The 25,511-nt window shown below is 46.0% G+C and overlaps 14 protein-coding genes across 14 annotated transcripts; 7 read left to right on the forward strand and 7 right to left on the reverse strand.

The window, feature by feature from the left end:
- Positions 1–327: 327 nt before the first annotated feature.
- On the reverse strand, positions 328–1,369 carry VTP21DRAFT_4254 (uncharacterized protein; the record flags this gene model as incomplete). Its single annotated transcript, XM_069394645.1, has 5 exons — positions 328–546; positions 707–892; positions 958–1,082; positions 1,148–1,255; positions 1,315–1,369. 5 exons carry the CDS (start codon positions 1,367–1,369, stop codon positions 328–330), a joined length of 693 nt encoding a protein of 230 aa, XP_069255862.1.
- Positions 1,370–1,660: 291 nt separating this feature from the next.
- VTP21DRAFT_4255 (uncharacterized protein) lies at positions 1,661–2,030 on the reverse strand (the record flags this gene model as incomplete). The annotated part of the gene is made up of 3 exons (XM_069394646.1): positions 1,661–1,821; positions 1,880–1,963; positions 2,024–2,030. The coding sequence occupies 3 exons, from the start codon at positions 2,028–2,030 to the stop codon at positions 1,661–1,663; spliced, it is 252 nt and encodes an 83-aa protein (XP_069255863.1).
- A 667-nt stretch (positions 2,031–2,697) lies between these two features.
- On the forward strand, positions 2,698–4,866 carry VTP21DRAFT_4256 (uncharacterized protein; the record flags this gene model as incomplete). Its single annotated transcript, XM_069394647.1, has 2 exons — positions 2,698–4,507; positions 4,586–4,866. The coding sequence occupies 2 exons, from the start codon at positions 2,698–2,700 to the stop codon at positions 4,864–4,866; spliced, it is 2,091 nt and encodes a 696-aa protein (XP_069255864.1).
- Positions 4,867–5,152: 286 nt separating this feature from the next.
- Positions 5,153–6,233, reverse strand: VTP21DRAFT_4257 (uncharacterized protein; the record flags this gene model as incomplete). The annotated part of the gene is made up of 5 exons (XM_069394648.1): positions 5,153–5,380; positions 5,461–5,676; positions 5,772–5,880; positions 5,966–6,044; positions 6,113–6,233. The coding sequence occupies 5 exons, from the start codon at positions 6,231–6,233 to the stop codon at positions 5,153–5,155; spliced, it is 753 nt and encodes a 250-aa protein (XP_069255865.1).
- Positions 6,234–6,410: 177 nt separating this feature from the next.
- VTP21DRAFT_4258 (uncharacterized protein) lies at positions 6,411–8,296 on the forward strand (the record flags this gene model as incomplete). The annotated part of the gene is made up of 7 exons (XM_069394649.1): positions 6,411–6,586; positions 6,667–6,797; positions 6,863–7,154; positions 7,217–7,341; positions 7,420–7,557; positions 7,640–7,766; positions 7,840–8,296. The coding sequence occupies 7 exons, from the start codon at positions 6,411–6,413 to the stop codon at positions 8,294–8,296; spliced, it is 1,446 nt and encodes a 481-aa protein (XP_069255866.1).
- Positions 8,297–8,898: 602 nt separating this feature from the next.
- On the reverse strand, positions 8,899–10,334 carry VTP21DRAFT_4259 (uncharacterized protein; the record flags this gene model as incomplete). Its single annotated transcript, XM_069394650.1, has 4 exons — positions 8,899–9,315; positions 9,404–9,880; positions 9,944–10,185; positions 10,265–10,334. 4 exons carry the CDS (start codon positions 10,332–10,334, stop codon positions 8,899–8,901), a joined length of 1,206 nt encoding a protein of 401 aa, XP_069255867.1.
- Positions 10,335–11,353: 1,019 nt separating this feature from the next.
- Positions 11,354–11,932, forward strand: VTP21DRAFT_4260 (uncharacterized protein; the record flags this gene model as incomplete). Its single annotated transcript, XM_069394652.1, has 4 exons — positions 11,354–11,474; positions 11,538–11,635; positions 11,712–11,769; positions 11,847–11,932. 4 exons carry the CDS (start codon positions 11,354–11,356, stop codon positions 11,930–11,932), a joined length of 363 nt encoding a protein of 120 aa, XP_069255868.1.
- Positions 11,933–12,444: 512 nt separating this feature from the next.
- Positions 12,445–14,232, forward strand: VTP21DRAFT_4261 (uncharacterized protein; the record flags this gene model as incomplete). Its single annotated transcript, XM_069394653.1, has 6 exons — positions 12,445–12,468; positions 12,584–12,721; positions 12,781–13,287; positions 13,361–13,900; positions 13,970–14,101; positions 14,173–14,232. The coding sequence occupies 6 exons, from the start codon at positions 12,445–12,447 to the stop codon at positions 14,230–14,232; spliced, it is 1,401 nt and encodes a 466-aa protein (XP_069255869.1).
- Positions 14,233–14,751: 519 nt separating this feature from the next.
- VTP21DRAFT_4262 (uncharacterized protein) lies at positions 14,752–15,574 on the reverse strand (the record flags this gene model as incomplete). Its single annotated transcript, XM_069394654.1, has 5 exons — positions 14,752–14,805; positions 14,876–14,941; positions 15,035–15,100; positions 15,178–15,228; positions 15,293–15,574. 5 exons carry the CDS (start codon positions 15,572–15,574, stop codon positions 14,752–14,754), a joined length of 519 nt encoding a protein of 172 aa, XP_069255870.1.
- Positions 15,575–16,875: 1,301 nt separating this feature from the next.
- On the forward strand, positions 16,876–18,601 carry VTP21DRAFT_4263 (uncharacterized protein; the record flags this gene model as incomplete). Its single annotated transcript, XM_069394655.1, has 2 exons — positions 16,876–17,131; positions 17,199–18,601. The coding sequence occupies 2 exons, from the start codon at positions 16,876–16,878 to the stop codon at positions 18,599–18,601; spliced, it is 1,659 nt and encodes a 552-aa protein (XP_069255871.1).
- A 121-nt stretch (positions 18,602–18,722) lies between these two features.
- Positions 18,723–18,944, forward strand: VTP21DRAFT_4264 (uncharacterized protein; the record flags this gene model as incomplete). Its single annotated transcript, XM_069394656.1, has 1 exon — positions 18,723–18,944. The coding sequence occupies one exon, from the start codon at positions 18,723–18,725 to the stop codon at positions 18,942–18,944; it is 222 nt and encodes a 73-aa protein (XP_069255872.1).
- A 1,248-nt stretch (positions 18,945–20,192) lies between these two features.
- Positions 20,193–21,456, forward strand: VTP21DRAFT_4265 (uncharacterized protein; the record flags this gene model as incomplete). The annotated part of the gene is made up of 2 exons (XM_069394657.1): positions 20,193–20,484; positions 20,570–21,456. The coding sequence occupies 2 exons, from the start codon at positions 20,193–20,195 to the stop codon at positions 21,454–21,456; spliced, it is 1,179 nt and encodes a 392-aa protein (XP_069255873.1).
- A 215-nt stretch (positions 21,457–21,671) lies between these two features.
- On the reverse strand, positions 21,672–22,467 carry VTP21DRAFT_4266 (uncharacterized protein; the record flags this gene model as incomplete). The annotated part of the gene is made up of 4 exons (XM_069394658.1): positions 21,672–21,770; positions 21,825–21,991; positions 22,071–22,313; positions 22,365–22,467. 4 exons carry the CDS (start codon positions 22,465–22,467, stop codon positions 21,672–21,674), a joined length of 612 nt encoding a protein of 203 aa, XP_069255874.1.
- A 473-nt stretch (positions 22,468–22,940) lies between these two features.
- On the reverse strand, positions 22,941–24,369 carry VTP21DRAFT_4267 (uncharacterized protein; the record flags this gene model as incomplete). Its single annotated transcript, XM_069394659.1, has 4 exons — positions 22,941–23,912; positions 23,977–24,036; positions 24,093–24,244; positions 24,312–24,369. 4 exons carry the CDS (start codon positions 24,367–24,369, stop codon positions 22,941–22,943), a joined length of 1,242 nt encoding a protein of 413 aa, XP_069255875.1.
- Between the last annotated feature and the right edge of the window lie 1,142 nt (positions 24,370–25,511).

The following is a 25,511-nucleotide window of genomic DNA, read 5'->3' on the forward strand; positions in this document are numbered from 1 at the left end:
TATTCTTATTGCCTCTATTTTAACCCTCTCGCTTGTTTGGATGTTGCTTCTCTTTTAATGGACTCTTTCTCTCCACTTCTGCTATTTGTTTCACTTTTTTTATCTTATTATATATATCCTCTTCCGCTTATTTTCAAGGAGCAAGGTAATATATGCGTGTATATTTCCTTGTTTTTTCTTCTTTTATTATGTTTTCTTTCTTTCTTTTTTCTTTTTTTTCCTTCTTTCTTATATTATTCTAATTAATATATTGTTCCTCGTTCACTCGCCCTTTTATACAAATGCCTATACAGCCTGGGTGTTTCATTTCAAGATCAGGGTGGGTTATCAAGTCGCGGATTTTTCAGAGGTTGGGTCCGGCACTCTTTCCATGTCACCTTCAGTGTTCTCTGTGTTCATCGCTTTGATCCAGTCGATTTCTAATGAAAAGGGTCCCGGCTGGCCGATCAACGAAATGCCTATGGTTTTCACCCTCTCTCGGTACATCTCGATCTGCTGTTCTTGGACGATGCCCTGGTTGGTAAGGACGAAGTCTCGAAAGGGTATCTAGAAAAGTAAGAGAGCGTTAATTCTTGTGTAGGAAGATGACGACTACGAAATGAATACGAAAAAAAAAAGTCCAAGCAGAAGAAAAATGTCGAGCATGACGATTGCTAGCGGAGAGGACAACAAAAGCAAAATGTATATTCGAAGGGGAGACCATTACCATAACAGTTTCCCATTCTCCTGGCTTCTGCAAAAACAGCCGATGCTGGTACAAGTCTGTCTGTATCACACCATCGGTTTGTATGTTTACAAAATATTTACGCGTATCCCCGCGCACCTTCAATGCCAAATAGCGGAAAAGCGAAGTGTCCCAGCAAGGCGTGCCAAAGAGGGATGCCGGTTGCACCTGAAATGAATCGAGTTCGACACTCGGTTACTCTGGCTTATTGACCCAGAATAATTTCCAGTTACCTTGGATCGAATAGCTGCGTAGCCGCTCTGCTTGATGGCGAGGTTCGAAGGCAATTCGAGGGAGATGTTCCCGTGAAATTTCCCTTTTCCTTCCGGAGTGAGCTCCAAATTCGCCTCGGAGAATCCTAAACCACATAACCCAGATCAGATCACGGCCACTCATCCTTAGATTTCATGCACAGTGGCAAACCTCCAATGTCTTTGTCGCTCCCAACTACCCACCGCTTCAGATCCTCCTTACAATTGATTTGCAGCATGGGCATCTCCCGCGACCAAGGGGTGACGTCCATTTTTATAACTAAGTGCTCATATTAGAATACCCGCTTACGGATCATTGGGAAATAGGCGGTGTCTAACCTTTTGCGCTTTCATTTTTGAAAGCGTCTAGTGATCGCCGAAAAAACGACAGCATTTTATTATGAGATCTGATTTCACGGAATCTCGAGGTTGCCCGGAGAAAAAAAATTTGCAAATCTGTAGCCATATCCCATTGATATCTCTCGGGGGGGATAAATGCTTACGAATTTCGAATGATCGCGTAATAGCCACGGAGGCAATTCACGCCCCCGTTAATACGGGGTAGAGCATATATTCCAATGAATAACACCATATACACTTGTAGAATGACAACATATGTATACAAAAATCTTCTCATGAGGTAGAATAAAGAGGTGTAAATAGTTCGGGAAGCGCTCGCCTACATTCACTTGAATTTGTTCAGCTGCTTGGCGCAAGTCGTGACGACGCCATCGGACTCGATGTAGTCGACATGCTCGTGAGCATCGAGGGTCCCGAGGTGGTGGTCGGGCACGGTTGCAGAAAAGCCCTTGAGAACGGAATCGTAACGATGGCCGATCTCCCCACCTATTCAGCGAAAGGGCGGTTAAAATAGCAAATCAAAGGAAGCGGCATGGATATGCACCTTTGTCTTTGATGTCGTTAGCGGCCTTTTCGATGACGTCCGCGGGAGTGTCCTGCTTAAACACGACGATGTATTTTCCTTTATCTGGAGCCGGCTAGCAAGGTCAGCGCAGAGTGTACAAAAGAAGCGCAGGGAAAAACTTACCGGCCATGGCGTTGGAGGAGAATCGGCAAAATCTAGGGAGAATCTTGGGGGGAACAAGAGAGGAGAAGCTGGAGAGAGCTGAGGCCCAGGAGGAAGCGTAGGAGATATCCGGACGGCCATCCACAAGCCTGCTGACCGTTAGGGGAGATTTTCCAAGCCAAATCTGGGAATTCCGTTACGTCGCCTGCAAATTGAAAATCGTGTAGTCGGATTGGTGAGACAGGTTAGGTTATCGCAATAAGCGGGGTTCGAAAGAAGCGTCAAATTGTCTAATTGTGCAGCGCTTTCAGCTCGAGTTTCAGCCCGTTTATTTTTAGCCCATAACCCACACAGACTTTGATGGTTTCCCCGTTGCTTTTTTTATTTTTTTTTTCCTGCTCTCTCCTCACTTCCCGTGCGGACACCGCATTTCCCGCCAGCGCTCTAGCATTGATTGCCAATCTTCACAGCACCGACTGTTCCACGCCATCCGCCCAGCGTAATCATCCCCATTGACTAATCCCGCGGCCCCTGCATTTGATCATGTTATATTAAACTTTACAAATCCAATCCCCTTCTCTCGTCTCCCCCTGCCAGCGCTATCGCTTCTCTATTGCTCTTACTCTCATTTTCTCCTCCCCCCCATCTCCCCTTCCGTATCTAACTAACATCGCTCAGTCGTCTCCCCTGTCGCAATGCGGGTGCTTGTTCCTAAGCTGGATTTAGCGTTTCTTGGAAACGATACCTCGCCCACCTCTCCTATCAAGACCCACATATCCCCCTCGTCTCCCCTTGGCCGCCGTTCTTGCACCCTCGACTACCGCTCCTCCTCCTCGCCCGACATATCCTTCGCCAAGCTCCGCGCCCCCGTTTCTCCAAGCACAGGCCACCTTCCCCTATCCTCCTCCTCCTCAGATGAAATGAAGCGGCACAGCATGCCCGCCGCCTTCCCCCCTAATACCTCCTCCGGCATCAAAGGCAACATGACCCGGCACTCGCGATCCCCCTCAACCGGCTCCGCCAAGTCGAATAAATTCGTCGCCTCTCTCACGTCAGCTTTGCAAATATTCCATCACGATCCCTCGGCCCCGCGCAAGTCCAAGTTTCTGCGTAACAAAAACGGCGCCAAAGGCCCCCCCCCTGCCGCGTCCCCAGCGATGGCCACCCCCTCCACTGCAGCCATGGCCACTGAGGCCGAGCTACCCGCGGCCGAACCCTCGATTCCCATCGTCATTGCCCCGCTCTCTTCCTCTCCGCCCTCTATCTTCAGCCTAGACGAGCAAGTGCGTGCGGAACCCATGCTCCCCGCCGAGCTCGCTCAACTCCTGCATAGTGCTATGGAGTCTAAGCTCCGGGGTCCGCTCATCATCGACATGCGAGACCTCGTTCTGTACGATCAGGCCCACATCCGAACCGCCCTCAACGTCAACCTCCCCTCGCTCATGATCAAGCGCTTCCGTCGGGGCAAAGTGCACCACTTTTCGCTTGAAGGCTTTATCACCACGCCCGCAGGACGGGCCGCCTATCGGGCGCGTTCGCCCCAAGCGCAAGAGTCATCAAGAGGGATCTTGACGTCGGAGTCCACGATCATCGTGCTGGACGAGGTCATGAATGAGGCAGCCAGAGACTCGGTGGCTTGGACTTTGCTGGACGCCTTGGAGACTATGCTGAGCGAGGCGCCTGGGCGGTCCCGCCTCTGCTGGCTGCGGGGAGGCCACGAGGCTTTTTGCAGAGACCACAAGGACCTGTTGGCGTCGAGTGAGACGGACGAGCCCGGAGACGACCAAATGCTGCAGCCGAAGGTGGAGCTCAAGCGGCGGCACACCACCGGCTGCAAGGGAAAGGTCCACAACAGCATCTTCAACCTGGACACAAGCCGGAAACCGGCCTCGCTCTCCAACCTGCAAACCCGGGAGGTGCAGCCCGCCAAGCGTGCGGGCCTGCGGCGTATGGCCACCATTGACTTGGGCAAGCCTCCTCTCCGCATCTTCACGCTCGACCCGCTGGACACGAGCTGCCGGTGCGCGCGTGGTTCGAATAGCTCTGAGCTGTCGAGCGCAAGCAGCGGGCGGCGAGTATCGGCGGGCACCTCGTGCTCAGGCTCCTTCTTCTCCTCCTCCTTGGTCACCACCCCCTCCACTTCGCCAGACTCCTGCTGCTTCTCGCCCATGTCCCCGGCCTCGCCCTGCTCCATTTGCCATCGCCCCGTCACCTCCCACAGCCACGCCGAAGGAGAGGAGCCCTCGCGGCCCCTCACCTCGACGCCTGTGATGGATGTGTCGGAGATACTGCCCGGCTTCCTTTTCCTCGGCCCCGAGCTCACCAGCCCTCAGCAGCTGGAGCGGCTGAGCGAATTAGGGGTGCGTCGCATCTTGAACATGGCGGAGGAATGCAACGACGCCGTCTTGGGGTTGGAGAAATTCACGTACCGAAAGGTCAGCGCTCAAGATCATGTGGAAATGCGAGGGGTCGAGCAATGCCTCGAGGAGGCGGTGAACTTCATAGGTATAAATAGTTGGTTTTGCAGCATGGGGTTAAGAATAGCTCCTCTAATCTTGTGACATCCGCTCCTCTCCTCCTTAGATGATGCTCGGCGAGCAAATGAGCCTATATACGTGCACTGCTTTGCCGGTCGCTCCCGTAGTGTCACGGCGGTGCTTGCGTTTCTGATTCGTCGCCACCGATGGACATTACGTCAAGCGTATGACCATGTCCTTGAGAGGCGGCCTGGAATATGCCCGAACATTGGATTTGTTGCAGAACTAATGCGGATCGAGGAGGGAGAGTTGGGACAAGTCAGTCAATTGGGTACACCTTCTTTGCCTTACGACTCCTTCGAGATGGAAGGGGTCGGGATGGAGTGAAGGATTATTTTTTCATTCAAAAAAAAAAAAAATAGCGAATAAGTCGAAGGGATAAAAATGTTCTTTATTTAACTTTGTGTGAATTGCTTTTTCTTCCCGATTGTTTTATTAAACCGATTTTCCCTCTTGTGGTTTTATTTATTATTTCTTGTTCCTATTTTTTTTTTTCATTCCGTTTGACTGTATCATAATTTTTTTTTTTCCTCTCCCTCTTTTCCTTTTCTTTGGCTAATTTTTAATGATATTGTTTCAGAATTTCTTTACAAAAGCAATAAGCAGACCATGTTTAATGAAGCGAACTCATCAGAGCTGTCCGCATTACTCGTGCTATTTTCGTGCACGCACCTATACACTGTTCCACAGCTTGCTCAGTGCGCTCTAAGGTCACCTGGCCCTCTTGCCATACGTGGGTCAGTTCCCGTAATGTTGGCATGTATGCTACGACCAGCGAGCCGGTGACGTGGGATTCTTCTTGGAGGGAACAGTCCATGTAAATGGTGTCGTTGATGAAACACTGTTAATGTAGGATCGAGATAGGTAAGTATTTTTTTTAGAAGAGTACACAGGCTAAGTAAGCTTGTGAAGGGCACATACTGCTGAACATGCTGCGACCATATCTACCATCTCCACTCCAGCATCGGCCAGCGCAACCGAAGCGGCTGTGATGCACCCGGCAAGGCAGGATGCTGTGCCGTCATTTTGAAGGATGTGAATAAATATATCCACGGTGGATTTTGGAAAGAGTTCGAGGCGGACGGCGGGAGAGAGAGCTTGTGTTAAAAACGCGGAGAGTTCCTTTTCTTGAGCATCCTTAAAATAGGTGGGAAAAGGTTAGGTCAACGGAGGGGAAAACTGAATGGCACAATGAAAAATTATGGAGGCGCATGGCACGGAAGGAGGAATACCTGTTGATGTCCTCGTCGTTTCGGACATGAGAATGTAGAAAACTTCACTTCACAGTTTAACTTTCCTTTGCCACTAAAGGACGGCCGTTTGCTTTGCCGGGGACCATATCTAGATGGAAGGGGGGGGGGGGGAGCGGGATAATGCAGAAATAAGCATACCATAGGGTAGTCAATAAGCAAATCTCGAGAATTACACTCCACATGCGATTTTTGTTTGATTCATCTCGATATATGCTGAGCCATTGGCTTGGTTGATAAGTCCAGTTTTTAAAACTAGTATTGAATAAGAGTGGATTAAGTCAGGATCGATTCTTAACGCTGCACACAGAACTAGACGTTACAGATCGGCCGAATATCCTCGGGTCTTCTATCACGTCTCTGCACCTCTGTCATATCACTGTCTTCTCTTTCAATAATAGGGGCTACACTGAGCTCCGGACCAAACACTCTTCTTCTGTCCATTTCTGAATCTTTCTATGTGGATAATAATCTAGCTATAATCGCGATCGGTGAACTTCAGGTGGAAACACCAGGCTGTTTACTTTCGAATGAAATTAACAGTCACATCCTTCATACTTGCATTTTTTGGGTCCTAGAAACGCTTTCTTCGGGATTCATCTCAACAGACACCTACCACCCATGACAGAAGCACAACAGCGTGACTCTCCAAATACAATGCCAGGGACACCTGGTGATCTTCTGGTAGCCGCAGCTGCACCAGTGGACGAGGATCTACCTATTATCCGAGAGGATCAATATGTATTCATTCAAATGCCTAGTGGAAATGTAAAGGTGGTTAGCTTGCGCAAAAATACGTATGTACTCTGTTGAGCCGATGGCATTCACTCAAAACAAGGCAGACAACCAACTAATGAAAGGGAAACACAACTATTAGAACTGTTGGGCTAGGGAAATTTGGGAGTTTCCAAGTGAATGATGTGCTCGGGAAACCCTTTGGGCACACCTACGAGATATATGGCAAGGATAAGGTGAGAATTGTGAAGCGAAGCGAACTGCAAGAAGTAGGTAAGTTGCTGTCCCTGGAGCCTTCCTTCCTGGAATGGGATGTTTAACAGGTACTCTTTGGCCAGAGGAAACGGGGGCCAACAACCGAGATATCACCGACGATGGCACTGCTCAAAAGCTGACGCGAGAAGAAATAGAAGCATTAAAGCAAGAGGGACTCATGGGCGAGCTGGAGGGCCAGGAAATTATTAAACGGATGGTGGAAGGGAATACCTCGTTCGAGAAGCGCACCGAGTTTTCAAAGGCCAAATACATCATGCGCAAAGAGAAAAAGTATATGAAGACATTCACACCAGTGAAGCCTACTCTCTATTCTGTGTGCGACTACTTCTTCAAGAAAAACCCTGGGAAAATCAGGTGAGCGAACTGCGACGGGGCTATCTAAAGCCGAGCGAAAATTAACTACTTTTACTCTGCAGAGATATTCGCATAGACACCCTAGCACAGCTTTTAAGTTTCGCCAACGTGCATGCACATTCCAAACTGCTAGTCGTTGACGACACACAGGGAATGGTATTGGCTGGAGTTGCTGAGCGGATGGGAGGTAAGTGTGCACATAGTTCATGGTCCCCTACTTAGCTGTAATGCTAATAGAGCGGATTGATTTCTAACCATGACTTAGGATATGGATCCATTCTTGCCATCCACGATGGCGAATTCCCAAATTACGACGTGCTACGCTACATGAACTTTTCACAGTCCGTGCTGGATACAATTAAAATGCTCTCCTGGGCAAAAGTGAGAAAAGATGATGACGAAAGTAAGCTTTATAATGCGATTTAAATTGTACAAGCAAAAACCATCATGCATGACTTCATTTTTATTGTCTATCTCGCAACTAGAACCATTCGAATACAAGGATGAATCCACATTAGATAACCGAGAACTCTCTGGGTATAAACGTCGAAAACTCGCTTATGAGAAGTTACAAACCGCACGCGAGCTTCTGTGGTCGGGAGAATTCGACGGGTGAGTGTCCAGTAGGGGGAAAAAAAACATGGGGTGCCAATTAGCAACCTAATGTGCCGTTTCTTTTTTTCAGGTTAGTAATCGCCAGCCAGTTCACTCCCGAATCCATTCTCGCCGAGCTGCTTCCGTTCGTTTCCGGCTCACGCCCGATAGTGGTCTATAGCCCTTATAAGGAGACGCTGCTTGACGCGGTGGTATGGATGCGCAAATCACCAAGTTGCTTAAATCCCCAGATCACTGAGAGCTGGCTGCGGCCATACCAAGTCTTGCCTGGTCGTACCCACCCCGCCATGATGACAAGTGGGCATGGCGGCTATCTGCTAACGGCCACAAGAGTAATTGACTGTGCAGGGGAGCCGGCATTCGTGGGCAAGCGGAAGCAAGAGGAGATGCAGCAGAAGAAACAGAATGAGTCTGAAGAGGAAGCGATGAAGGTGGATTCGGCGGAGGATGACGAAAGGCGGAGCGAAGCCGACGGGTCGACTGACCTTGACAATGGGGCTTCAAAACGAAAGAAGGTGGACGAATGATACGCTTGTAATCTGCTTTATAATAATGCACTCTAGACTTTTTTTTCATGTCCTTATTGTTGATAAAGAATTCCACTCTCGAAATTTTAATTTAAACACAGGAAGCCGTTACATAAATTCTTGCTCTGATGGATCTGGGTCCGTAAGGAGTGCACGCAAGAATTAGCTTTACTTATCTCCAGATAGGCCAAGGGGAGGCTAATAAGCCCGGTCCATATGGACCAAGTATGTGGGCATCGCACTTATTTGGCTGACATGGATTTGATGCAGGTATCTTTGTGCGGATACAGAATTTAAAAAGAAGAGCTCCAGCCGATTTCCATGAATAGCGGTGGAAAACAGTTGCTATTAGGACGCCAGAAATATAAGAGGCTTCGACGCTTTTAACATAAAGTGATAAAGGATAAAAGTTTAGAGCAAACTCACTGCTGAAGAGAGGAATAAAATAAAACATCACAATCCCGCCAATGCAAATAAGAGGGGCCTGTGGTCGAAAGAAATATAGATATTCTAATAAATCAGCGTGATAATGAAATTGGCATGAAAAAAAAAAAATAGAGTGAATATATAAACATATACATATGAAATAAAATTGGAAGTGGCTATCCTTTCTGATATGAAGCGGATTTGCGTTTTCGGGCATGAATCTGCGCTAGTGATTCCACTGTGCTCACCAGGAAATACGCGAACATCAAGAGGACAAAACCGTTCCATATTCGCGCAACAAGCCCTGCTTTGGTGAAACTTGCCTCCCCTCCCTCCCTAATACCGCGGGAGAATGCGGTGGCCTGGCTACGTACTAGGCCCTCCACGAGGTCATGAAGCCATGGCCACACACTTCGGAGCCATATGAGCACTGCAGCAAGAGTGTCTGCCGAAGAAATAACAACGATGGCAAGGCCTTGGATGGTGGCTTTGATGAAAGCCTTGCCAAGTAGCGTAGCGCCAAAGAAAGTCCAAAATGGGACTTGGAAATGGCCACAAGTAATGCCTGCCAAATCGAAAGCGGGGTTCGGTATCTATCCGATGGAAGGCAATGCGGAGACCGGTGAGTATCACTCGAATTTTCTCAACAGCTTCATACGAATTCCGAAAGGCGGTATTTACCGATGCGAACAAGAGAATCCCAAAGAATCCTAGCCGGTCCAGTACCCATCGAACACAAAGCATCACGCGATCCTGTAGCGTGAGGGTCTCCGGAGCTTTCTTATACACAGCCTCCAGCTGCTCTAATGATTCGTGTTGATTACCCGAAAGGGATGAAGCTTTTGCGACAAAATAGGGTGGTAGCTCCCCAATGGCCGTCCCGACGCCCCAAAAGAATACCTCAAGTTGCACGCGCTGATACACTTGTAGGAGGGTGAAGTCTGAAGGTGAATAGGTTGCGCAGCGAAACTTGGAGTCACCGCGGGTGGCGAAGTTGAGATGGCCGCATTGGTAGGCGAAGAAAGTGACCTCTGCAATGTGTGGGGCTAGGAAGAGCACAAAAGTATGGAGTCCAGAGCCAAGTCCGATTGAAGAAGCGATCCCTAGAAAAGTCCACCAGCTGTACCATTCCAAATTATTCCTAACCACCTCAAGTATCTGATCAGAGGAAGGATAGAAAGTTAGGATCGCGAAAAATGATCTTGGAATTAGGCTGTATACTTTATTGTGTGGCCCGGCTACCCTTGATGCACTGACCAGAGCGATCACTAGCAGAACGGCCACTGCGGCGGATATTCTGCGGCGAGACACTAGCCTACTTGTTGAGTACAGTGCCTTTCTTAATTCTTCACTTGTGTATGCGAGGAAATGAGCAAGCGTAGTAAACGGCTGTCTATAGATAGAGAGAGTTCGTTCTGGAGGTTCGAGAATACGGCGACGTTTTTTAAAAACGTTTGTTAGCGCTACAGTTTTCATGTTAAAAAATACAAAAAGGTTTAGATTGGAGATTGGGAAGCAATCGGGTCGGCGAGAAGATAGTACCTTTCCGTTTCCTTGACCTAATGTGAATTTGCGACGGTTCCCCGTTTGGTTTCCGCTTTACCAAGGCCATCACAGCAAGGTATAAATAATGAATGAAAAGGGAACGGTATTACTGATGAAAAATGAGCTATTGATAGAATGATCAAAAAGAGTTCACGTGTGGAGATGAATGGGGAGATGCGCTTAACATTAAAACCGAATTAATGATGTGACTTGTGAGTGGAATCGGAATCTCAGGAACCAATATTTTGGCGGCATTTCGCACAAATGATATTGGCGTCTTGTGATTAGAGTCAAGAGGCTCCCTCGTCTCTCCTCACCATATCGCCCAAGACCATTTGTCATAGGGCATTTAACCGGTTCCAGGGGGAAAATAAACCGCCTCTTTGAAATGTTCTACGCATACTCTCAATTAATTGATTATGGTCTGCTCTACATGGCGTGCATACTTTCAACATTCCTCGAAGGATCAACGAATAAAATAGGATTGATCTTGAATATTTTGGAGTTTCCGCCAGATACCAGGCGCATATGGTCATGCATCTATTAACTTAACTTGAATAGTCTCACGCTCATCACATTTGATAGTGGGCCGTTATTTCTATGGGCTCACGCACCAAACCCAGAGAAATGCCCCGTTACAGCTTCTTTGGAGCACCATCATTTGATGCCCGCACTAGCTTGATGGCGTGCCCTGGCAGCAGCTTGTCAAATATGCTTTCGCTTTCTGTGCTTGCAATACGAGCTTAATCGGTGCTTGCATGAGGAAGCTTACTTATGAATATGGATTGCCATCTTAAATGAGACTATATGAATAGATCCATCTAGAGAGGTTAAACATTTAATAGCCTCAACCTTGTTCCGACGAAGGGAAATACGGGAGTAAATCAAAAAGCATGTTTAAACACGGGGGCTATATAGTTAATGTTGATACTTAAAATGGTCCAATTCAATATTGCTTCAGTATTCGGCCTCGTTAACTCGGATCACCTAAGCTTTGCGCATTTTTGCCACCCTTCTTAAATAGCTGCGCCCCCTTGGGTTGGAATATTCGTTGAGCATTATTGAATAGAAAACATTAGTCAAGGGATGCCAGAGCTACAAGATCGTCTCCGCAACCGAAAACGGTACATCGAGCTTAGTGACGAGATACCCGATCGTCCCGATCCGGGGTTTACAGACGCACAATTTGAAATACCAGAGCAGCCAAGTATGCTTACTTTTTACGCTAATAATAATGCAACAATGGCTTAATATTGCCCCATACATTAAGTTCCGTGGAAGTCGATATACCTTGCGGTTTTTCTTTTTATGATTGGAAGTTTAGGAGTGACGCTGGGTGCTCTAATATATGTTGGAATAATTGCACAGGTATGGAAATTGGGCTCTTCTGCACCTGATCTGATACCCTAATTGATAATTTCCTCTCTTAAAATGCACAACCTAGTCTGCACAAGACTCAGGCTTGCCTCTTCTCATCTTGGGCTCATTGTGTTTCATTCCGGGTTTGTTATTAGTTGCATTATAGAATTCTTTCCTTTAACTTTGCAAGCTAATTCGTATATGCGTTGATATATCTTAGGATCCTATTACACCTATATTGCGTACTATGCATATAAAGGATACGAGGGATATGATTTTTCACAGATTCCTGACTGGGACGATTAGATATTTATAATATATAGCATTTTCTACCGCCTCTGCGCGAAGGATTTTCTTCTAAAACTACCCTTGTTATATAGTATAAATTGAACTACAACTGAGAAGGCCACAGTTGCTTGCATTTCTCGATTTCTAAAGGCTATTAATTGCCTTCCTCCCTCTCTGCTTGTATCCCCTTTCTCTCTCCCCCTCTCTCGCATTTGCTCGCAGATATCTACTATTCCGTGGCGCTGACATCATATATATAGATCCTTCTAATGCTGATTTCAGCTGATCTGAATCACCCATAAATATTTAAACAAATCTCGCCTTTGTCTCTTCTTTTCTCTACTCAACAACAAAACCATGCCTTTGTTCTAATAGCCAACTTGATTAATTATACAATAAATTGTTTTTCTTTTGTATCTTCGCTCTTGTGTGTGTTGAAGAGAAAGAAAGGCTCTTTCTTGCTAATTTCTCACTTTTCTCTCATTTTCCTTTTCTGATATCATCCTCCTCTCCATTCCCTTTCAGAGATTATGAGTACGGCGAACGTCCGCCAGGTTAGCTGATCCCATTATTTTTTATAATTATCTCATCATCGTCAAGCATTCTCCTGATTTTATCAGTTTACTAATGGCAATGCTGATCATTTGTTTATTAATCTACTGAAATTAGACACGTTCCCGCACTGCGCTATTGAGGAAGGTAGCCGAGAATGATGAGAATCGGAGCATCTCTGCGCGTGATGCGCATCCAGTTCAGAAGCCAGCGGAGAAGAGGCGAACTATGGCAGAAAATGTGAGAGGGCAAAATGTAAACCACCTTTTTTGCGTAAGTCAGGTTCGATTCCTCACGCTTCAACTATTATGTAGAATGTTAATGGTAAAGAGAAACCTGGAGCGGCTGAGTCACGGATTCCCCTCCGATCCCGACGCACTGCAAATGGAACGGCACCAACATCAACAGCCATAAGGCCTGTTCGCCAGACCACTAAAAAGGCGGCGGCGACAAAGGTGGATGCCGCTGTGCCCGCGGTCTCACGCGGAAGATCGTCTACGGCAATGGCGCCTGTAGCAACTGCCTCTATGTACGAGGAGGCTCAGGTAGTTGCTAGCACTGGCGCTGCTGTTAGGGTAGGCGCAAAGCGTTCCATTCATGCTGTGATTCAAGACTCAGGAGGAGTGGACGCTACGAAGCAACCCGCTGACGATGCCACCCTTCAGGCTGCTCGGGAGCATGAACAGGCTGAAGAATTGAACCGCCGTATTAAGCGCCAGAAGTCGCAAGATTGGGATGATTTGGACGCGGATGATGCGGATGACCCATTCATGGTGTCTGAGTACGTGGTGGATATATTCGAATACCTGCGCAAGCTGGAGGTGGGTCCATATCCCTTGGGCGCCAACAGCCTACACATCCCCTAACCCATGTCCGATAATTTTATTCACATAGCTCGAAACCATGCCGGACCCCAATTATATGGACCGTCAAAAGGAATTAGCGTGGAAAATGCGCGGCATCCTCGTCGACTGGTTAATCGAAGTGCACGCCAAATTCAAACTTCTGCCAGAGACCCTTTTTCTCACGGTCAATATCATCGACCGATTTCTCTCGCGCAAAGAAGTCTCGCTCGTTAAGCTTCAGCTCGTCGGCATCACCGCTATGTTCATCGCAGCCAAATATGAGGAGATTGTGGCGCCCTCCATTCAGAATTTCCTCTACATGGTGGATAGCTCGTACTCGGATGAAGAGATCCTCAAGGCGGAGCGATATGTGCTTCAGGTGCTTGGATTTAGACTCTGCTACCCGAATCCGATGAATTTTTTGCGTCGCGTCTCCAAGGCGGACAACTACGACATACAAACAAGAACGGTGGCCAAGTATCTCCTGGAGATCCCGCTGCTCGATCACCAATTCCTCAAATACCCACCCTCCATTCTCGCTGCTGCCGCTATGCTCCTCTCCCGAAAAATGCTGAATCGTAGTGAGTGGGTAAGTTGAGTTGTGAGGAGAGTGCATAGGTACCGTAGTGCCGGATTCATATCTCACTTGCTTCATTAGGATGCCAATCTGGTGCATTATTCTTGTGGATATACGGAGGAGGACTTGAAAGAGGTGGTAGACCTTATGTTGGATTATCTGTCGAAACCGCCTCGACATACATCGTTTTTTAAAAAATATGCAAGCAAAAAGGTAATTCTTTTTTTTTTGATTTCGGAAGGGTACATGCTAACGCGACGTTCTGATCTGGGTCGACCGTATAGTTTATGAGGGCAAGCCCGTTTGTGCAGAAATGGGTCGAAGAGAACCATACGCCGAAATAATCCCGTCCCATCCTTCCTTTCTCCTCGCCTTCTTCTTTTATATATCCCGTTTGACTTCTTTCATTCCTTTGTAAATATAAAAAAAAATCCCTTACAAAAAATGATGCTCTCGGATTCTTATTGTTATTTTTTTTCTCCTTAAGAAAAATAAAAGTTCCTCGTGTTTGTTTGTTTTTATTGATTTATTTTATGATTTATTCATTTCTATTTTATCGTTGTTTGTGTTTAGTTATTCCTCATCTTTAGATTCATTTTATTCTCTTCATCCACTCAATGAAACGTTTAACCATTATCTTTCTCTTGTTTGCCTTCCATGCGAAAAAAGAGAAGAGGTGTAGAGGACTCCAGGCCAAATGATCACAATTAATAATATTTAAATTTTGGTGGTATTAGTACAAAGCGACGCAGAAAATAAAATGCAAGGAAAAAGAAAAAATAAACATCTAAAAAAAATTCCCTCTCGACATTTGCGGCCCTCTCCCATATAATAACCAACCTCCCAATCTCCCTATTTTTGCACTATTGGCGGTCAATCACCCCTAGATAATCTTCCTTGATGGTTCCTATTGCAAACTGAAGAGAGGATGTATGCTGGTTAGTATCATTACAGAGGCCCTATATCATTCCCATCTCAATTAATTACAATTTCTGTGGCATCCACACGAGTTCCTACGATTTTGATACGCACATGTACATCCTTTTTGATTTCCTGGAGGATAAAAAGTACACATCCAGGTAAGTTTCAAACAGAGGTATGAAATAGGGAGAGGGAAAATGGGCTTAGTAACATAGGATAGATTACCTGGTCTTCAGAGGCATAACAAGGGGGGTTGCTATGCGGGTCAAACTTCATGTCCTGGGGTATAAGCTAAGGAAGAGAGAAAAAAGATCAATGGAGATCGATGGGCATTTTGTGGGAAAATAACCCAAAGAAAGAAAACCTACATGACTGGAAACAAAGACTTGTAGCGGTCCTACCTCGGCGAAAAATCCCATCTAAAAAGTTTGAAAGTTGTAGCAGCCAGGATCATCCAAATGGCAGCATCTAGATCTGCTCTACCTTATTGACCGTGGTCACGATTCCGTCCACAACTTCTCCTTTGAAGGGCTTGAATACGATCGCCCGATATGTTACTCGGAACTCGGCTAACCCGCTTCCATGCAGCACTTTTCCTCGAGACATCTCAATGACATTGATGACGCTAATAATGTAACCAAATCGGCCGGAACAAGTGCCTTCCACATTGGCGTGCAGCTCCTTGTTGATAAAGGCAGCCATATCAGGACCAAAGTAGGAGGGATGAAGCTGGATTGTGTGGAAGAGGGTTTTAACGAAGAACATTATGGAGTTGGTGAGAGAGGGAGATCGCGATCAAAGAACTTTTTCTCTCTCGGCCCAAGTGTCCGATTGATTGTGTTGTGGCTTAGCATTTTACAATGGGACTCTACTTTTATTTGCGAAAGAAAAAGAAATCACCATAGACGAATAACCAGACCACTTTTGGTTAACCAGACGGGATTTTTCACGAATAATTCAGTTTATATTTTTCTGTGCAAACGCAAGCGACGCACATGCATTTGAGAATCTTCAGTGCACATTAACTTTGTTATTAGGCGATAGCAGAGGCACAAAATCGAGCTTTAGAGGAGGTGTTGCGCCCACCTCGAAGGTGGGTGAAAACACACAAATCTCTCCAGCTATCACTGCGGTATATTCTTGCAAGCTGGGCAATTAGCAGGAGCATATCTCCTAACAACACAGTGTTTTCGGTCTCCCTATCTCCAGTATATCACCGACTCGGGCACTATGCTTTATGCAACTTCCAAATCTTCGATTGAGAATGCTGGCTTTCTGGGCTGCGCTAAGAGTTACGAGAAGACATTATTCGCCAGAAGTGGCTGAACGCAGTATTTTTCTGAAGGAATGCCGGGCACCTTCTCGACGGGATACCCGAGAGAGGCCCGAGAGAAGGAGGCTATCTGTCGAGGGGGAAGTGGAGGTAGCAAACAAGTTCAGGGGGTTAGAGAGAGGAAGAGTGGCGAAGCAGCAGTGGGCCCCGTTACACGCTCCTGAAGGAAGCTTTCAAAATCATACGACGGCGCTATTCATAGAAAAGGCCCAGAAGGCATTTCCTTAACGGGATCGGGCAAGATAAAATTAAAATTAAAGCTCTCAAAGACAAGCTACGGCCTTTCAAGCATCACGCTATCCTCGGCCCTAGAGTATGGTCCTTCCCCCGCCCGCGCTTCGGCTGGGAACGGGAGGGCGGCCCAGCATCCCTGAGTCAGCCGTCATTAGCGTGCAGAAATTGCTTTGAAACTACGTTTGGATTCCAGCTACTAGTCTAATCCCGCCTCTAAGCCTCCCATGGAACCTCGACCAATGGCGGGCCTAACCTAAGGTTATATTTAGAACCGTTGGAGGCGGCCCTAGATGACTAGGTTGCAAATATAAATTTTAGCACCCATTTCTGCCATTGTCCTTCTGTGCATCCTACATCGATTCTTTCTGAGATTTATTGTTGCTTTCTTTTGGCTGCTCCGGACTCGCATACATCTCTTAATACGAGTGGAAGTCGTGCGCATCGGATGCTACTCTGCTTTTTCACATCCCCATCATCCACCCATTAGACAAACTACTTGATGAGATTCATCTGCGCATTTTGCATCGCCCTTGCGGCATCTGCCCTAGCTTCGCCAACCGTTGACGATCTTGTTCGTCGAAATAACATACAAAGGCGCCCGGAGACCTACATCGAGGAGGACAGCAGTACCAATGCAAACTTCATCGAACGCGATCCGAAGATTGCTGGCAAATTTGAGATTACCGGAAGTTCAGGCGTCGCTGCCATGCATGTGGTGCTAGCCAACGAGAACAAAGTCCTTTTCCTTGACAAGGGTAGACACTCATGCCAGCCGAATGAACTAATTGCTCTAGACTAACGCACTCTAATTCTAAATTCTAGCTGAAAGAAATGAAGCCATGTTTGATGATGGGACCTTCGCCTGGTCGTCTGAGTACGATTTCCGCACCCATCAATATCGCGCATTGCGCCTGATGACCAATACTTTTTGCTCAGGCGGCTCTTTCCTCGGCAATGGCACCTTCATCTCAACAGGAGGAGCTGAAAGTCGCAGCGTGTGGAAGGCAGGGAACGGGTTCCAGTCGATTCGGCAGTTCGAGCCTTGTCTCGATCAATCCTGTAAATGGGTCGAATTCAAAACCGGAAAAATGACGGGAAACCGCTGGTACCCCACGGTCACCCAGCTGCCAGAGGGTAATCTGTTGATCATGGGCGGAAGCACGAAAGGGACTGCGGTCAATCGCGCTGAGGTCAACAATCCTACCTACGAGTTCTGGCCATCCCAGGGCGACGAAGTATATTTCGACTTCCTTGTAGAGACGCTGCCCCACAACCTTTATCCAAATGTGCACCTCCTTCCCAACGGCCTGCTGTGGGTGTTTGCAAACACCAAGTCCATCCTGTTCGACTACAAGCGCAACGAGGTCGTCAAGCGCCTGCCCAACATTCCCGGATCCCCGCGTTCATACCCCCTCACTGGCTCATCCGTCCTCTTCCCCCTAGATCCCGCCAACAACTACGAGCCGGAGATTATGCTGTGCGGAGGAACCCCCGTGGTCAAGACCTACTCCGAGGCGGAGGATACGTGCGGCAGAATTAAGCCGCTTGCGGAGAAACCCCAGTGGGAGATGGAGAAGTTCCCGTTTCCACGGGTCATGCCCGACTCGATGGTGATGGCGGACGGGCGCATTATCTGGATGAATGGCTGCTTCAAGGGGTATGCGGGTTGGGAGCGCGGCTCGGATGCCGTCTACACCTCACTCATTTACGACCCCAAGGCGCCCAAGGGTCAGGGCTGGACCATCGGCGCTGATTCCACTGTCGCCCGTATGTATCATTCGGTCGCCATCTTGGTTCCAACTGGCCAAATTCTTGTGGCTGGCTCCAACATGCACCGCGAGCAGCAAATGACCGGCAAGTACCCAACCGAATACCGAGTCGAGATGTACAACCCGCCGTACCTGTTCACGGACCAGCCTCGGCCTGAGATCCTCAAGGCGCCGAAAGAAGTGACTCTCGGCGAGGAATACACACTACTGATCGACTTGAAGGGCGTCAATGTCGGAGAGATCAAGGCTGCCCTTGTTAATTCTGGCTTTGTGACCCACTCTACCCACATGTCGGCACGACATGTATGGTTGATCAGCAAGCTCGATGAAGAGGGCGGCCAGTTGACCATTCGGATGCCACCTAATGCCAACCTATTCCCACCCGGCCCCGGATGGATCTATGTATTGCATAACGGAGTCCCCGCAGAGGCGAAGCATGTGATGGTCCGTGTGTAGAAGAGAGAGAGAAAAAAATACATCTATACACATATAAGAGTATACTCTAGATATCTTGTTTTTTCCTTATTTTCCCTAATTGATTTTAATTCTCAATGCTCCTCATTTTTCTTTTATATAAATGTTATCATATCTATGCTATATATATTTTTTGGGAGTGGAAGGGTATCTTTGCCGACTCCCGGTTGTATTTAACCTGTCTTGTTTTCCAGCTGGGAAGATGATGTCGACTCTCCTTGCTTACCCACGTTCCCTCCCTTTTATCTTATTTGGCTTCGGACTCTTCCCTTTTCTACATAGTTCCCTCCTTACTCTCTCTTTCGTTTTTCCCCTCCGGGATTAAAATGCATATATAATGTTAACCTTAATAAAAACCAAAATGATCAAAGAACACCTCATCCCACATCCTCCTTGAAAGAAAATAGCCAGAGTTGAGATTGCTAAGCTTGCAGGGCTTTGCCAATGGATGCCGGCCATACCAAAGTGTCCTACCAATGTGACCTTTTTGATCTCGCTACTCTGATGTTCTAAATATATTTGCTAGTTACGACTTGGGAAGTATTAATCCTTTCAGTCGAAAGATATTGTAATGACAGATTTACACAAGAAAGACTCTATGACTACTGCACCAGTAAATAAAGGGAATGGAATAGTTATAGAGATACTTGTGGACGCTCTAGCATCCATTAACCTTAGCGACACCCATGTGCTCGATCCAATATGTTTTCGAATAGATTACTCTGATAATTTCAAATGGGATGAGCTCAAGTCAAAGACGAAAGAGGGAGAATTCGAATGTTATCTGGACTACAAGGAGGGCGAAATCTTTGAAAATGTATCTATGAATGTGTTGGCCGATGCCCTCGAGACCACCCAATATCCGTACAATTTTTTTGTTATTTCGGATTTTAGAACGATGCAAGATGAAACATTTGTTGTGGTTGATTTAGAGTCAAGAGAATACTTTCGTGTTCATGTTTTACACTTGTGGGACCCAGCTTGCAATTTAGCTATCAGCAATATGGATTTTGAAGAGTATGCTGACAGACTCGATAATAATGGAGTCTACATATACTGACATTCTCTTCACTCTATCGGGGTCGTTCGTCCAAGTTTGTGGGAGCGTTGTCACATCGGCAATGACAACTGATTTTGAAGACTTGCTCGAGACTATTTTTACGTTTCCACTATGAATTCGCGTGTAAGATCATATTCATAGAATGTGAAAAATAAACAATAGAACACTCATGTATATAAAATGGTTTTTACTGAATGCTGATTTATACTCGCTATCCTTATACTTCATAAATGATCGTGTCTCCTCTCCTCCCCTTTTCTATGGACTTTTTCAATCAGAAGTGTTGCTTTGAGAGAGTTCATCAGCTGTAGAGGAAATTACACTGTAGAAAAACAAAGAATACTTTTATTGCCACCATATACTCCCTTATTGAGCTCAACCACACCTGTAAAAGTGATGCTTGGCGCAGTAATTATTGGATTTATTCCATGTGAAAACGGTTAATTAATCATTTATGGTTTGTTAAGAACAAGCTATGGTACTAAAAGCTGATAATTTACCCTTGAAACATCAATGACCACAGCTACAAAAGATCACTCGAGTTCAGATCAACCTGATCTTCTCACCACCCTTCCTACGCCTGTCTCTCGCATGCTATTGCATTCGCGTCCGTTGGTGCGAGCTTTGCTTTACGTGTACCAAATCTTGGCATGGACGACGAATCCCAGCGAAAGTATGCTTTTGGTCCTTACTTGGTGGTGCGTGTGTTTGTGGGGAAAGTGGCTTTTAGTTTTTGGGATTCCAATGGTGTGGGTTGGCGCTATTGTGCTGAAGTGGTTGCGAGGCGAAAGCGATGAACTACGTGGTGAGTATTCCTTATTATGAACTTTCGCTTCTTTTTTATAGGGTGCATTACTAAATACATATTTACTTTTACATATCAATTCCAGAAAGTCATCCCCCTGCTCTGACGCATCAATCTTTGCAACAATCCATTGATGATATAGAGTTGCTCAACAAGCGAATAAAAAATGTTCATAGTGTCTTCCGCAAGTATTATCTTGCGTGCACGCGCTTTGAAAGCTTCGTGATGGTTGTCGCTCTCGTTCCTCTGTGGTGGATTGCAACGTGGCTTATCCCCATGAACATTGTACTACTAATACTTGGCACCATTGCACTGACATGGTATAGCCCGTGGATGATGTTTCTTCGATGGGTGGGTGAGCCCCCATTACGCTTTGTGATATCGAAGTTGGTATCCCGAACAAGGCTCTTTGGACGTCGAAGAGGTGCAGAGGAAATGGCTGCCCTGGCCGTGGCAGAAAAAGAAAAAGAGAAGGAGAAACAACAAGCCGGCGGAGACAGCGATAAGGAGGAGCAGGAGCTCGTGTTCCAATTTACTCTTTTTGAGAACCAGCGGTGGTGGGTTGGAGTTGGGTGGACATCGATGCTTCTCCCGACCGAGCGGCCGTCTTGGTCCGACGAATACGACGAGGCAACCAACCCCAAAGAACAATTCCAGCTCCCGCCCCCTACAACCAGCCTGACCGCCTCTCCCACTCAGCCCGAATTCATGATACAAACCCGCACTGAATGGCAATGGGTGGACCCCGAGTGGCGAGTGAGCATACCTGAGCCCCACGAGAAGAAAACCGAGAAGAAGCGGGTACGGAAGGAAGATTTGGCCGATGCAGACGGCTGGGAATACGCAGATAACTATTGGAGAGGATTCAAGGGGAGATCAACGGTACGATCGTATACGCGCCGACGGCGGTGGGTACGATCAGCACGATTAGTTGAAGTGGTGGAAAAAGTGCCCAAACCTCGTGTTTCATGAGGATTCTCGCGCGGGCTTATCCTGCTTCTATTGTTGTGTTTGTAACATTATCCAGCTATTTTATGATTTTTTTTCCAATATCTGCTTTGTTTTTTATTTTTTATTTTTTATTTTTATATTGTTCTTCTCTTTATAAAAGTAAAGGTAAAAACACAAGAAGAAATAGGGTATTTATCGGATATACTGTAAATATATGAAGTGGTGCATAATAATGATTAGACCGAATGCTCGTAGAGCTTGAGGGTTCGCTCTATCGATTCATCCTCTTGTGCCCCTTGTATAAAGTCCTGTAGACTCAGTTTGCCGTCGTGATCCTAAACTCAAGAGGATGAGTTGCTTTTGATCTGTCCACTATACTACAACTTTACCTTGTCCATGAGCATGAATATTTTTTCAACCCGCTTTTCAGGCGTGTCCTCGTCCACAGGCATTCGCACCATCCCTCCCACCATCCGATAGATTGCAGACATGACCTCGAGCATTTCCTCCTTGGTGATGTATCCATCACAATCCGTGTCATAGAGTTTGAAAGCCCCTATAAAATATAAGGGGAATAATTAGAGTGGGAAAGAATATCAATACATGCACGGGCCCGCGAGAACCCATATACTTACACCGCAGTTTTTTATCCCTGCTCCCTCTGGAACACACTGATAGAACCTTCATGAATTCTCCAAAAACTATGCTATTATTTCTGTCTTCATCGAATGCATCGAATACGATTCGAGCAAACGGCGCTGGATCTCCAAATGGGAAAAATTTGGCAAAAATCTCGATGAATGTCTCATATGAAAGGCGGCCTTGGGGGCAACTCAGCAGAAAATGGCGGTACCACTGTTTGAGCTCCTTCTCTTTAACTGTGACAAAGGATTAGCACAAGAATCGATGCCACTCATTTCCCTACTTACAATCCGTTTCGCTTTGTAAGATGTCTAGTTCTTCGGGTGTGAGTTTGTTTTGGGACTTTCCAACTAATGAGGATATTAGAGTGCTTAACCTCCTTTGTCTCATTTTCTCGATTAGAGCGATGAACTGTATAAAAAAGACTCTTTAAAAACTTGAGGCCATTAAAAGAGAGTCACGTTCTCTATTCAGAATGCTGCATTATCGATTTCAGGCGGGTCCGCTAATTCTTTCAATTTTTAATTTTTAATCTCCTAACCTATTACTCCTGGAAATGTGATCCCCTATGAGCAGCCAAGATACTCTCGAAAATTTGAATTGACCAATGGATACATCAAATAGACACGATATTTAGCAGACTACTACTTATTTTCAACATAAAGGCTAACTAGTTTTCCACGTATTCAATCTATTCCTCTATTTGTTGAATATACAATAAAAAATGGGTGGAAACATAATGCATCAAAAGAGATTGCTCTCCAACATCGAACGCCTTATACCCTACATCACCCTAATTGCCTTGATATATTTTTAATTCCGCCTTTTGTCCTCCTTCTCCGTTAGCTACTTCTTTCCTCTCTTTATTTAATCCACTCGCGGGGATTCTTCGTAACTTCGAGGAGCTCCGCCTCTCTCGTGCCTATTTCTGGTTCATGCCGGTACTCCCAGCGCGCCGTCAAGGGTAAACTCATCAAAATGCTCTCGATGCGAGCCCCGGGGGTGACCAGTCCAAACTTGGTCCCGCGGTCCCAAATCAGGTTGAACTCGACATAGCGCCCTCGTCGTATTTGCTGCCACTCCTTTTCCTGCTCATTAAAGGGCGTGTCCTTGCGTTTTTGAACCAGCGGTACATAGGCAGGCAAGAAGGAATCGCCACAGGAGCGTACGAATGCAAAAATTTCAGAGGCAGGCTTGTCATCGAGATCGTCGAAGAAGATCCCACCAACTCCTCTCGTCTCCTGGCGGTGTGGCAGATGGAAATATTTGTCGCACCATTCTTTGAACTGCGGGTAGTATTTCGTGTCGTGTTCGTCGCAAGCATTCTTTAATGTTTGGTGGAAGTGCACCACATCCTCTTCGATCAAGTAGGACGGACTGAGGTCTGTTCCTCCCCCAAACCACCACAGTTGCGGTTCCCCATTTTCATCTTCCAGTTCGAAGTACCGGTAATTCATGTGCACCGATGGGGCAAATGGGTTGTGAGGGTGCAATACGAGGGAGATACCCGCAGCAAAGAACGGGACACGTCCGTCTTCGCCCGTGCGTATGGGCTTATTACGCGCACGCATCTGGGCCACAGACTCTGAGGGGAGTTTTCCATGCACAATCGAAATATTGACTCCAGCCTTCTCAAATACATTTCCTTCTTGGAGCACACATGAAATGCCGCCACCTCCCTCTTTTCGTTCCCATTCATCGACGCGGAAATGACCTTTTCCATCAATCTTTTCGAGTTCGGATACAATTCTACGCTGGAGTTGGCGTATATAATCACTCATTTGTTCACGCATGGGTCGCTCAGTCTCTTTTGTGATTGATTTTGGAGAGAGAATCTGCAATAAATAATGGTCAAGCAGTGTTAACGATAAAAAAATATGAATGGATTAGTATGCATACCTCATTCTTCTTGGAGTGTTTTTCAGGTGCCTTTGCATCACAGTTAACTGTGTTTAAATGCTTTAATGGAACAGTGATTAGCCGCAGTGTTGAATAAGGGAGCTCCGATTATTTACCGAATTGTTAAATCCTGAGTAAAAGTAAGCTGCTATGCCGGTAGCAGTCAAAAGGCCTAACGTGGGCCAAGTTTTTGTAGGAAGGGTGTGCGAAACAAGGCGCCGTCTCGAGGTGGAATAAGGGCGAAGTACGGGGAAGATGGGTGAAGCTGCTATTTTGTATTCGAGAAGGGATTATTTCACGGTGAAAGCTATTTTCATTTCATTATGAATACTAACTGGGACTGCCGCCCACGACACGTCTACATGTGCGGGCTAGTACGGACGATGATGCCATGTTTCTCGCTTAACCTAAGCCTTTAGATCCTGTAAAGGTATGACAACAAAATTCTTAAGCGAGTCAACAATATATACTGAAGCGTGGCAAATCGAGTAAAATCGGAAACGACCTGAAATAAGGTGACTCTAAAGTAGAACGTCACTCTCGTATGTTTCCTGCCCGGACACGAGTTAATACCGTGGCATTTGTGACTTGCATTGTGTTTGGGCTTGGAATTATAAGTTATTTTGGTCGCCTAGGTGAATTGAAAGCCATTACGTTGAGGTCGATTTTACTGAGATTGAAATATAATCATTTTCAAGTATGTGAGTGAGCAAGTAGTTTTATATCACGCTGGATGAAGGGAGAAAAGTTATAACAAAACTCCAAGTTAAAGCGGAGGTATCAGTATGGTTAAAGGTGATATTTTCAACCTTAATTAGATGCTCATACAAATTCGTTTCTCGTAACCTAACCTCAATTTGCTCTTAATCATTTAATTTAGAGTTTTAGAACCGAATTCATTCCCCACTGCTTCTCCAATTCCTTCTGAATGCCTTATATATAGAAACATATATCCACTCAATATTTGCTATATTACGTTCCTCTTCTCATTACATTTTGCGATCTCGATTTTAGGATTAATTCACTTGGCCATTCAATAGGAAAGAAAAAATCGCATTTTCATATGGGTCCAAAGAAGAAAAATCTTAGCTGAGAAACAGGACCAGGTCTAGGGCTGCATTGCATTAGTAAGGTTTTATGCTGGTCCATATATTAAAGCTAATGGAGATTATGCTTTTTATACTAGAAAATAGTCAAGCTGGATTACTGATTCCAGAAAACTTGGAAAAGGTTTATGTTGGTTAAATATTGCTTGGCCTCTTTTTTATCTCCGTCTGTATTACAAGGGAATAAGTAAAAGGTGGTTTGCATAATAGTGGATTGTGATTCAAATTCACAATTGTATTTCTTCCTGGAACATTCTTGCTACTCTGTTCAAGATAAAAACTGGAACTATATTCCCGAGAAATGAAAGACACTTGCGAACGAAGCTACGAATTCTTGATTACTCGCAGATCATCCAAACCAAAATATACCCATCGCCAAGTCTAAGACACCCCTCTTTTCCTCTCCCCAATTGATATTAAACATATTAT

The sequence above is a fragment of the Calcarisporiella thermophila genome, assembly GCF_041956535.1.
Source record: "Calcarisporiella thermophila strain CBS 279.70 unplaced genomic scaffold VTP21scaffold_2, whole genome shotgun sequence".
NCBI classification, from domain to species: Eukaryota; Fungi; Calcarisporiellomycota; class Calcarisporiellomycetes; order Calcarisporiellales; family Calcarisporiellaceae; genus Calcarisporiella; species Calcarisporiella thermophila.